At 37.1% G+C, this 12,656-nt stretch overlaps 2 protein-coding genes across 2 annotated transcripts; both read left to right on the top strand.

Moving 5' to 3' along the window:
- The first annotated feature begins 1,459 nt into the window (after window positions 1-1,459).
- LOC113315905 lies at window positions 1,460-1,870 on the top strand. Its single transcript, XM_026564147.1, has one exon. The coding sequence runs from the start codon at window positions 1,460-1,462 to the stop codon at window positions 1,868-1,870; it is 411 nt and encodes a 136-aa protein (XP_026419932.1).
- Window positions 1,871-2,493: 623 nt separating this feature from the next.
- Window positions 2,494-6,182, top strand: LOC113318533 (nitronate monooxygenase-like). The gene is made up of 12 exons (XM_026566701.1): window positions 2,494-2,853; window positions 2,989-3,297; window positions 3,386-3,531; window positions 3,664-3,889; window positions 3,980-4,161; window positions 4,629-4,717; window positions 4,818-4,919; window positions 5,038-5,133; window positions 5,269-5,300; window positions 5,416-5,491; window positions 5,713-5,766; window positions 5,890-6,182. The coding sequence occupies exons 1-12, from the start codon at window positions 2,716-2,718 to the stop codon at window positions 5,913-5,915; spliced, it is 1,476 nt and encodes a 491-aa protein (XP_026422486.1). The 5' UTR covers window positions 2,494-2,715; the 3' UTR covers window positions 5,916-6,182.
- The last annotated feature ends 6,474 nt before the right edge of the window (window positions 6,183-12,656 follow it).

Below are 12,656 nucleotides of genomic sequence, written 5' to 3'. Positions count from 1 at the left end.
GCCAGGATTAAAACTAGGGCTGCACAACGGGTAGGGTGGGTAGGATATGGCCTATACCCGCCATCCTACCCGTTTACCGGCGGTTAAGAAAATCTTTACCCGCCACCCTACCCGCCAAATAATGGATAGGGTAGGATACGGTTAAAAAACCGGCGGGTAGGGTAGGATTGGAGGGTAGGAGTAGGGTATGTGCACTTCTAGGTAGGGTGGGTAGGATATGGCCTATACCCGCCACCCTACCCGTTTACTGGCGGTTAAGAAAATCTTTACCCGCCACCCTACCCGCCAAATAATGGATAGGATAGGATACGGTTAAAAAACTGGCGGGTAGGGTAGGGTTGGCGGGTATGGGTAGGGTATGTGCACCCCTAATTAAAACTGGGTGCGGTGTTTGGAATACTAACCAATATTTTTGGAGTTAAATAAAAGTGAGAGCAGTGTTTAGACCACATTTAATGACCAGACGCGAATTTAAACTCCTCCAAAGGTCACGCACGGTGTTAAACTTACCCTAAAGTTTATAAGGTGTTTAACATCGCTTACATACTAGGTGTGTGTTCAAACAATGGTTAGATATCAGGTGTGCATTCAAGCACCGTTCTATTTCGCCTAGTTTTTGACACATTGCGGTGCTTGAAACTTCCCGCGTAGTTTTAACATGCAAAAAATATGGGATAGATATAGGATTTCTTCCGGGACACGGCTTTTATTTGAAAGCATTATCGTGGAGATAACCAAAAATGATATTTACAAATGGTACTCATATCCACTTGGTTTTGACTCGGACGCCCATATTCTAACATGGTATCAGAGCAGGTTATTTGTGTCGAGTCATTTGACCGCAACTTTACTTCGCGTCACCCGATTTATTGTCAACGTGTTAGACCATACGAGGCTACACGTGAAGGGGCGTGTTTGAGATTATTAGTCCCACATTGTCTAGGTTATCTAAGATCCCGCGGTTTATAATCCTTAGGACCTCTCCACTCATTGCCAATTGGTTTGAGTTGGATGCCCATATTATAACAAAGTTATCATCGGTCCATTTCCGAGTAAAACTCCATGTGAGAACAATAAGGTTCCCATCGGTCCATTTCTTATCCCAATGATAAAATAACTTATCCATCTACTATTGGATTCTTTCACGGGAGTTTCCTTGGAAGAAAACTTGGTGGGCGTAGAATTGTTATTGTATTGAAAATCATCCGATTAATGTTTCAAAGATTTAGGTAGCAAAAAATAATAATTACAGTATAACCCCTATAAAATAATAGCGTCGGGACCGGCAAAGTTTATCAATTTATCGCGATATTTAATAATCACATAAATTAATAATTATTAAGTTATATATTAATTAGTTTATCAAAATATTATTTAATTCTAAAAAAGAATAATCAACAAAATGAACCAATACACCTTGTTCCATTGCAAATTGTTTCATCATTGTAAGATTCGTTCAATGGATGACACTATATCAAAGAATCTAAGTGAAGCGTTAAATGATAAAGGAATTAGAGAATTGCAAAATTTAATCCATGTATTGAATTATCACAGTGGAATGAATTTAAACTGTCCTCAAAAGGATATTATTTCAGATTTGTTGCCTGACGAAGAAATAAGTGAGAGTGTCATGGAAAAAGACGAAAGTGATGATGTGGAAGTCGAAGACGAAAGTGTAGTTACAGAGCCACCTTCCCGTAAAGAAGCTACCAAAGCTGCAAAGATATTGAGTAGGCTTTTATTGCATCAGGAGACGACAACACCAAAGACTCTTCTAATATTAAGAAAAATCCAAGATGAAATTCAATATGACATCAATTTTAAGAAAAACCACGTCACAGTTGAATCATTCTTTATCAAATCAGCATAAATGTAAAACCAAATTTATATAAATTGGAGAGTTATTAATTTATATATTCGAAGTGATCTATAGAAAGCTAAAAAAATTATTATTTTATAGATTTAGCACGTTGGTCCTGACTCGGGAGCCGTAAAATTTATTAATTTATCGCGGATTAAATTATAGAGGTTCTAGTGTAGTTGGTGATTCCTTTTACTATTCTGTTTTTGAAGCATTAATTAGTTGGTGATGTTGGATATGTCTATTAAAGGAGAGAAGAAAAACGCCCCATTCCTTCAATTTGACTTGAATCCCACGAGCATCATGCTCTCGACTTCTCCGATCCTATGCTTCAAGGAAGAAACTTCTCCAGTTATCCATTTTGATTGCGAAGCTTTCCCCGACATCCATCCATAAAGTCCATTTAATGAGAAAATAAATGCACATGTTTTCCCATAGATAGGAGAGACCGATAATCCGTTTTATTAATCTTTTCATCCACCTACATTTAATTGTAGCACCTTTGATATTCAATATACCAAGAGCTTCAAAAAAAAGAAAAAAACCGACAATCACAGTAAAACTTGCTTAAAAAAATCATAGGAAGAACAAAATAAAATGAATTAATTAGATCAATAGATCAGTGTCCATCGATCATACGGGGAAACGGGACCACATGAATGTGATAAGAAAATCACTTTAGAAATTTGCTGGCATGGCGATGGCAGTTGTACTACTAGTACTCATTATAAATTGAAGATCCTTTCCATCTTGTTTCTCAAACCTAGCTAGCTAGAAATTATTTGTTTTTGCTGCACTTTTTGATACTAGCTACCGAGTATAGAAAATACCATTCATACAGACTTATATTCAAGATGGGTTTCACTGGCGCTAGTGCTCTAGGATGGGACAATGGCATCGTATTGGCACCAATGGGAGCCGATATATCTGGACCAAAACTTGTTGCAGCTGTGGCCAATGCCGGAGGCCTTGGTTTATTAGCTAGCCCAGTTGTATGCTCTCATAGAATTTTCTCGTATATATGGATATATCAATATATCATGATTCGTTGTTACGTTTAATTACTGTATCGATTTTTTTTTTTGGTTTTCCATGATCAATAATTAACTTGATTGGCTATATTGCAGAATATGTATGAAATGACACTGAAAATGATAAGGGATACTAAGAAGCTCACAACTAAGCCTTTTGGAGCTGGTATTTTGTTGGATTTCGATCAAACCCATACCGTCAAGGCCATTTTTGAGGAAAAGCTTGCATGCATGCAAGTTTATTGGGGAGACTATAGCAAAGAAATGGTGGATGAAGCACATAAAAATGGAGTCAAGATCTTGCACCAGTTAGGTTCAGTTGCCGACGCAGAAAAAGCAATTGCTGCAGGTGTTGATTGTATCATTGCACAGGGTGTGGAAGCTGGAGGACATGTTATTGGGAATGTATATCTCTTCCACCAAGCAAACATTTATACGACGACAGGAATATTTTTAATTGATCTCATACTCTTTATTGTTCGTGTGTGTACAGGTTAGTGTAATTGCCTTGGTTCCTAGAATTGTGGATTTAGTCGGCAACAGGAATATTTCTGTTATTGCTGCTGGATCCATCGCTGACCCTCGTGGATTTGTCGCTGCCCTAGCACTTGGAGCTAAAGGTGTTTGTATGGGAACAAGGTACATGATCAAGTATAGATGTATATACGTATAAATATGAATAATTTGTTGATCATATTCATACGTAATCGAATGCCGATCAAGTATCAAGCGTAACTGACCAGTTGAGTTATGATGTTATTGTTATCTTAGGTTCATAGCCACAAAGGAATCATATGCAAATGACTACTACAAGCAGCAATTGCTACATTACACTGAAGCCGATACGGACTACACTGATCTATATAGCCGTGCCTCTTGGGTAGCACCGACTCGTGTTATTAATACACCTTTCCATCAAAAATGGAAACCAGTACCGCAAGATGTCTCGAACAATGAAGAACAACCAGTCATTGGTTACTCTATCATTCATGGAGGGGTACTTATCATATTTAAATTTTTTTGCGTAATTTAATCGATTTGTTAATTACTTATTAGTAATGATATATGTGTATGTATATGCATATAGGAAACGATTCTACGTCGGTTTGCCGGACAAGTAGCAAACCAGACCACTGCTGGGGAACTTGAAAACATGGTCATGTATGGAGGACAGGGTGTCGGACTTGTGACTCAAATCCTTCCTGCTGGTGACATCGTTAAGAGTTTCATTGAGGGTGCTGAAAAGATCATTAAGGAGCTTGGTGGCAGGTTTGAACCACCAGCTGATGGAGTAGCTGCTATTTCAATTGCCTAGACTGTTATTTATTCGTTTCGAATGCATTTCCGCATGCAGCTGCAAAATTTTAATTTCTATTTAATTATGCATGTTTAATTTGGATTTAAAAATAAGCTCAACTTTATAGTCTCTTTCGAGATCCTTGAAAGTAAAGCACAAGATGTTAAACTGAGTTATGAATCAGTGTCTTTATTATATATATTGTGTATTTCAACTTTTGGTTAATGGAATAAATTCAGATTGGGTTTGAACTTTGAATTAGATCTGCAAAGTAATTAAGTGACTGTGGAATTTACAATCATGTTGGCCCTGCAATTCAAATAAACCCTACAAGGGGTGAAACGAAATGAATTTTCGACTTCATTTTTATTTGCTCTTCCATTTTCATTACATTTTTGCGTCATTTTTTTTTATGTGACTAATTGTGCTTTCCGGACAGATCACAGGTAAAACCGATTAAAGCCGTCGTCCTTCTTAAAAGCACCGAAGGTGTCACCGGCACCATCTACTTTACTCAAGAAGGGGATGGTAATTATATATATGTACCCAGATTTGAGAATATGAAACAATGAATTGATGATTGAGTTACACTTAATCCAATTCTGGTTCTTTTTTTTTTTTTGCACAGGGCCAACCGATGTAACTGGAACTATCTCTGGTCTTAAACCTGGACTTCACGGTTTCCATATACATGCCCTTGGCGACACAACAAATGGTTGCGTGTCAACTGGTAATTATGCTGCTGCTAAGTTTTGCTTTCTTTTCTAGTTAACCAACAGCAGTAATAGAGAGGTAATGAAAGGCTATTACTTAATTCACACTGGTGGTTCCTGATCTTTCAAATGCAGGACCTCATTTTAATCCTACTGGCAAAGACCATGGTGCTCCTGAAGATGAAACCCGTCATGCAGGTGATCTTGGAAATCTCATCGTTGGGAAAGATGGTATGCAACAGCTTCATCTCTTTCTGTAATCTTTTGATCTGTGTCTGGATTTGATTGTTTGGTTTTTACTATTTTGGGCTCTCCTGGTTCTAGTCTCTAATATTCTGTTGGTGGTGGTTTAAATTTGTGGTTCAGGTAAAGTTGAGGTGAAGATTGTCGACAAGCAGGTGAACACTATCTCGATCTGTTTTATTTTCCTTTCTCTTAATTTGGTGCAAACACACACATCAGGCTCCTGGTTTATTCTAAGTCTGTAAGCTCAACTGCTCTTAATGTATGCAGATTCCACTTACTGGACCAAATTCCATTATCGGAAGGGCTGTTGTTGTACATGCTGACCCTGATGATCTTGGAAAGGGTAATCTCTATCTTTCTCTTGGTCAAGTACGGTTATTTCCTATACAAGCAAAAATAAAATAAAATAAATAAATACATAATAATAATAAATAAAAAAATGCAAGTCTAATGCAAAATCAGAATTCAGCATATTATTTTTCACTTGTGCCTTTTTCTAGGAATTATAATTCTACCTTCTTACCAAAAGAAAATAAATATAATTCTACCATTTTTCTCTTTCAGGTGGGCATGAACTGAGCAAGACCACTGGTAATGCTGGTGCAAGAATCGCTTGTGGTAAGCCTCATACCTAATTTGTTACTTTGTGCTTAATTTCTCGAATCAACTACAAAATTTTGTTGACCATTTTTTGGTCACTATACTCGTTTTAAGACTAACATACTTCAATTTTTTTTGTAGGTATTATCGGTCTTCAGGCTAATTGATCTCTTATCGTCAGATCTCTTACTACTAGCTAGTACTTGAACATGATTTTATCACATTGCACCGCGGAAATATGAGATGCCGTTTGAACTTTTTCATGAGAGGGAATAAATGAGAAACATGAAAAGATCTCAAATTGTTTTTTTTTATGTTGAAATAAAGTTTGTGAACTTGTGTGTTGTTTGTTTTTGTCACCGAATTTCTGTTGAATTGCTTCTATTGCAGTACAGTTGATTGACAACGTAATAATATGCTTTCTAATTCGTCCACATGTAGGTTTATCTTCCGTGTTTAAATATGACCACCGTATAGGCTAACATTGGCTCACCTTCCGGAACATTCATCACATTGTATAGCCAAATCATAGTGTTGTACGTTTAGTGACATGTTAACTTGTTTTCTCTCGGCCAACATTCGTGAGAAAAATCACTATCCTGTTGATCACCAAATCAAAGGCAAAGCCAGAGTCATGCGCCCTAAATTTTTAGGTGCAGTACGTAGATGAAAACTTTAATTGGATTTCACATGTCCATTTGTGTTGGCAACCGAAAGCATTATCAGCACTGCAGGCTGATGGTAAAGTATGAAGATCAATCTTGGGCCTATTACGAGCAGAAGAAAATTGGAATACAACTTATAAGATAATAGCAAAAATCCTACCCAACAGAATTAAGCCTTTGCCGAACAAAATGATTTTCCAAGCTGCCTTTCTCTCAGCCCATAGATACTAGAGAAAAACAACAACAACTCGTTTCATATATTCTTCTTTAATTTCTTCTTTAGCACCTCAGGTGTTGTGGTCTAAATTGGGAAGGGGCCTGAGGTGTTGTGGCCTAATTTTATTTGGTTTAAAGGAGACATTTCTATTCCTAGACACTAGATTTGTGCCCGTGTTACGCACCGGGTATTTTATTTCTTTTAATTTGATGTGTGTGGGGGCGTCTCCCCACCCAACTCCGTAGGGACACATTTTTTATTTGGTGTCAGCAAGGCTTCGCCCCGTTCCATGGAGATGCATTTTTGATTTAGTGAGAATGCATTTTTCATTTGGTGTGCGCGGGTCTTCGACTCTTCGCCCTGCCTCGTGGAGATGCATTTTCGATTTGGTGTGTGCGGGGCTTCGCACCGCTCCGTGGAGATGTATTTTTGATTTGGTGTGTGCAGGGCTTCACCCCGCCCCGTGGGGATGCATTTTTGAATTGGTGTGCGCAGGGCATCTTCCCGTCATGTGACGATGCATTTTTTGATTTAGTGTGCGCGGGGCTTCGCCCCACCTGTGGCGATGTATTGTTGATTTGGAGTGGCGGGAAAACACATTAAATAGGTGGAGAATATGTGTATATTTTATTTATTTTTTCATTTTATTTTCGCAAAAAATATGTGGATTTTTTTCCCCTTTATATATTAATTTGGGAAAAGAGTCCTTATACGGTAGATACTCGATTTCCAAATTGAATTTGGACTTCCATAAAATTCCAAAAATGGTAGGTTAGATTTTTCTTTTGAGTTTGTAATTTTTTTAAACCAATCATACGTTGCCAAGTGTTCTCGCGAATTCCAAATTGAATTTTGGTTTCCTTTTTTTTTATTTTTTTCTTATTCTTTTTAAACCTATCATACGTTGCCAAGTGTCCTCACGAATTCCAAATTGAATTTGATTTCCTTTTTTTAATCTTTTTCTACTCTTTTTAAATCAATCATATGTTCCCAAGTTTCCTCACCAAAATGCTCGTTTCACAAAACTCAAAAAAGGCTTATTTCAGCCAATACAAAACGAGGATTTCCTCACCATTCAATGTGGGAGCTTTATTTATCTAGGCCTTTAAGTCTTTACTAGATTTTGTGCCCGTGCTACGCCCGGGCAAACCCAAAAATCATCTACTATATTTTTTTTTTTACTTTTAACCATATTTTTGGTTTGGTGTGATGTGACTTCGCCTCGCCCCATCGTTCATTTTTATTTGGTGTCGAGGGGCTTCGCCACGCCTCGTGGCTTAGAATTTCTGATTTGGTTTGGCTCAGTTTCGCCTCGCCCCGTCCCAATGCATGTTTAGGATTTTCATATGGTGTGGCTCAGCTTCGCCTTGTCCGGTCCCAATGAATGCTTGGCTCGGCTTCGCCTCGCCCCGTCCCGATGTATGCTTAGAATTTTGGATTTGGTAAGTCGCACGTTGCTTTTTACCCTTAGGAATTTTGATTTGTCGTGGCTCGGCTTCGCCTCGCCCCGATGCAGGATTTTTGATTTGGGGTAATTCTTTCTTTTAGAATTGTATACATTCAGAGTATTTATGTAACCATAAAATTTTAAGATCTTTTTGAATTATAAGAATTGTATACATTTCTTTTACAATTATTAAGCTAGGTAGAGAGTTAAACTTGGTTTCAAGAAGAATGGAAATTTCTATAACCTGTAATCGTCTAGGTTTCAATTAACACTCCTCGCCCCATCCCGATGTCATGCTTAGCTTACTTGGTCGGAGGAGGCAACAACTATATTCTTCTTGATAGGTTGAGTGTCAACCTGATTCTTCTCATATCTGAAGACACATTTCTGTCATCGGCGGGTGCATTCAGTAATTTTAATATATGATTAGTAGCACTGCTTGAGAATAAGTAGCCTCAAAGAAGCACAACTTCACTTATAATTTGATTAATAATTTCAAGGGAAACTCAAAATGGGTGCATTTAGAGGTGTAAAATGTGCCAACCCGGCACAACCCAACCCACAAAGTCACGTGCTTGGCGTGCTACGTGTTGTGCTGGGATGTGCCAACAATTTAAACGCGCTGTGCTGGACTGTGCTTTATTAGTCAAAAGCTCGGCACAACACAGCCCACGGGCACAACCCATTTATTCACGTTCTGTGCTGTGTCAGCACACGTGCTATACGTAATATACCAAAAAGATTATATATATTAAGATAAAAAACATAGGCAACCCACAAGTCTGATTGGTGAACCACCAGTCCAGCTTACAAGTTAAAAAGGAAATGGGGTATACCCCATTAACTAAACAGGAAAAAAAAGAAAAAAAAAACAGAGCAAATATTCAGCAGAGAACAAGCTATATACATCCAAAATATGTCATTTCACCAGACTGAACAAAACCTTGTAGTTGTGGGGTAAGAGAAAACATCTGATAAATGTACATCCAAAATATAGCTTTACAAACTAACTGCATCCAAAATATAGCTTTACATAACTGCACATTCCAAGCATAGCTAATCAGAAGCACAAAAAGTATTTGTAAGCTTTCATGGCTCTGCGAGATCCATGTCAAAAAAGTGGAATCACCTGTGAAGGAACATTTAGAATGAATTTAATCACAAAATAAAGTGAACAATGATTTATAATGTTGATTGAAAGAATTGTTCACATTTGCCCAATTCCAGTACTCTACAAAGTGTTTATTGCTTTAAGCTAGTGTATCTTAAAAAGGGGTAACAGTTGCAAGAACTAAAAAAAACAAGAGGATACTATCTTTACATACCTTCCAGTGACAATTTAACCATCGAACCTTGAGAAGACTTCCTCATATTCATCATTAAACTCCTGTCTTCTCTTCCGAGCGTCATTCCAATCCTTTGAGCACACTAGAGCATCCAAAATATCAGGGGCAAGTCGGCTCCTTTTTTTGCTCAAAATTCTCCCACTCAAACTAAAACAAGTCTCTGAAGCCACTGTTGATGCAGGCGGAGTCAGTAAATCACGAGCCATAATCTGCAAAATTGGAAAACTATTTCCATGAGTATTCCAAAATTGCAAAATATCAAAATTACTCCCCAATTCCTTACTTCCAAGGAAAACAGTGACATCCAACTCTAAATACCTAACAAGTTCAGAAATTGAATTGGTATTAGATGTGCCACTTGAACAGTGGTAGAACAAGTTGATAACAATCTTTCTGATGGATCTAGTTCACCAAAATCGGATTGATATTGGGCCACAGTAGTTTGCACATTACTACCATGAGTACTGGAATAATGATTAAACAGTTTCAAAAGCATTTGATGCACAAATGCAAAACTATCAAGAGGTTCTCTATCAAAGGCATTAGCAATTCCTTCTATGAGTATAACTGTTCCAATAATTTTCTTCCTTGGATCCATAACAGACGCCAAGATAAATAGAGGTGGAATAGCCTCCCAATATTTCAGATATTTTTCTTCCATCAACTTAATAACTCTGCCATAAAGCCTATTATCCCTACATTGTCTAAATGATACTGCAATGTTATACAATTGATTCAAAGCAATGCAAGTGGTGGAATAGTAAACTCCAGATAACTTCTTTGTAGTTGTATAAAATACACCTAAAAACTTGGTAAACACCTTACAATTGTCAAAGTCAATCATGTCCAGTTCATAGTCAGAATCAATAAGGGCATCCAATATTACGGTTTCATAACCTTCAATTGCTTTCAACATCATGTAAGTAGAGTTACATCTATTATGCACATCTAATCCAAATGATCTAGGTTTAAGAGCAAAATTTTGGCAAGACTTCTTAAATTCTTGTAACCTAGAAGGAGCATGAGTAATGTAAAGGATTGCACTTCTAATTTTTCTAATAAAGTCCAAGTTATCAGTTTCGTCAATCACCTTAATAGCATCATAAACTATCAAATGAATGATATGACATGCACATCTAACATGAAACAATTTCGCAAAATCAGGATATGGAGGCACAACAGAACGCTGAAAACAGTCAATAGCACTAACATTCGCAGCAGCATTATCCAAACCAAGACTGAAAAATTTACTTTCAACACTATACTCTTTCAAAATATTTAAGATAACTTCATGAATATGGCGACCGGTATGAGGATAAGGAATAATACGAAAAGCAATTACCTTTTTGATTAGCATCCAAGATTTAGCATCAATATAATGAGATGTAACACAAATATAAGGAGATCCATTACATCCTTTCCACATATCCGAAGTAAAAGATATACCAGTAGCATGTGAAGCAAATTAAGCAATCAAAAAGTTTTTCCTTCCATCAAATTTCTTCACAATATCAGTTCTAGATGTATTTCTACTAACTTTTTTATAAGCAGGTTGAAGATAAAGTTGAATAAACTCCTCAAAATCCTCATCTTCAGCTAGATCTATCTAAATCTATAGTACTCAACGGGTTAGTAGATTCACCAGCACCAGATTCCATAGATTATAAACAAACCTAATATAAATTGGAGAAAAACAGTAAATTTATAAAATAAAAGGGAGTCAAACTAGAGCGATAAGCAAGATTTCATTCTGTGGGACTTGATTTAATAGCTCTCTTCACCAAGTACACCTGAAAATGTCAAAAATAAATGGTGTTAAACCAAGCACATGCAGATCAATAACCTAACCAGGTAATATGTTAGGAAAATAAAAAAAATATGTATATAAGTTTAGATTAGTAACCTAAACAGGAACATAATAATAGGAATTGATTAATCTGCATTGAAGGCTTCATCTTGTTTGAAGAACACCATATCTGGAAGGCCAAACATAAACATAATATGTTTAGATGGAACACCATACAGGTTAAATGAAGCATTTGGTAAATATGAATTGCAAATAAAAACCAGAAATTAACAAGTAGGAACCCCAACACAGATCGATTAAAACAAAAACAAAAATGCAAATCAAACATTTTAACAAACACTTCATGTTCATATTCTAAAATTAAAATCACAAACACTTCGTCACCAAAAAATGCATGAAACCTCTTGAAAAATCACAGATCTAAACAATACAAAGTACGATTGAGTAAATTACCAAACCAGAACTCAAAAAACTAACTTAAGAAAAACAAAACGTACCTTGAGCTTCAAATTGATGAAAAAATCCCACCGAAACCAAATCTTGTCAAGAAAATATAAACAGATTAATTAGACGGAATAAAAATAGAGAGAAAGAGTGCTATCAGAGAGTAAAGATAAAGACATTAGGGGTTTTGTTAGAAGATTTACCAGCGGCTGCGACGGCTGTCTGGTTTTTTTTCTTCCCAAGGGTTTGCGAGAAAGAGAAATGAGAACTCAAAATTTTATTTTCGCTTATAATACTAGTCAAACATAGGTCGTGTCTAGGTAACGGCATGATAACGTGTTAGTACTTCTAGCTATGCACGTGGTTTGATTATAGATTTATAGGTAATGGACCGTTAAACAATAAGGGGTTTGACTAGTAGGCCGTGCTTCACGTGATTTTCGCGTGCTTTACACGTGCTATGTTTTTACCCGTGTTGTGTCGTGATGTGCTGTGCTTTTAACCGTGATGTGCTGTGCTTTTAACCGTGTTGTGCTGTGCCGCGTGCTTACACGTGCCGCGTGTTGTGCCGTGCTGATGTGCCTATTTGCCGGGCACAGCACAGCACATAAAACAAATGTGTTGTGCCCGTGCTGTGCCGGTCACGTGCTGTGCCGTGCTGTGCTCAAATATAAACGTGTTGTGTTGTGCCGTAAACGTGCTAGCCCGGCCCAATTTACACCTCTAGGTGCATTTCTATCCAAAATGGATGAAGTTGAATATGTTCATCGTTCACTGTTGGCTAAATTGCTCTTTTCCAGATTACCTTATGTAAACCAACATATAAGTAGACAATCAAAATCAAACATCGACAACTTCACAAAATAAGAAACTGAACCCGCAAATAAGAAAAATGGATTTATTTTTTTGATTGAAAAAGACTAAAGGAAAGAACAACACTCCACGGTATAGTAGCAAATGCCAAATATTCATGAGCAAATGC

This window comes from Papaver somniferum, chromosome 10 (genome assembly GCF_003573695.1).
Source record: "Papaver somniferum cultivar HN1 chromosome 10, ASM357369v1, whole genome shotgun sequence".
NCBI classification, from domain to species: domain Eukaryota; kingdom Viridiplantae; phylum Streptophyta; class Magnoliopsida; order Ranunculales; family Papaveraceae; genus Papaver; species Papaver somniferum.
Note: the sequence above shows the minus strand (reverse complement) of the source record. Positions and strands in the feature narration are given on the sequence as shown.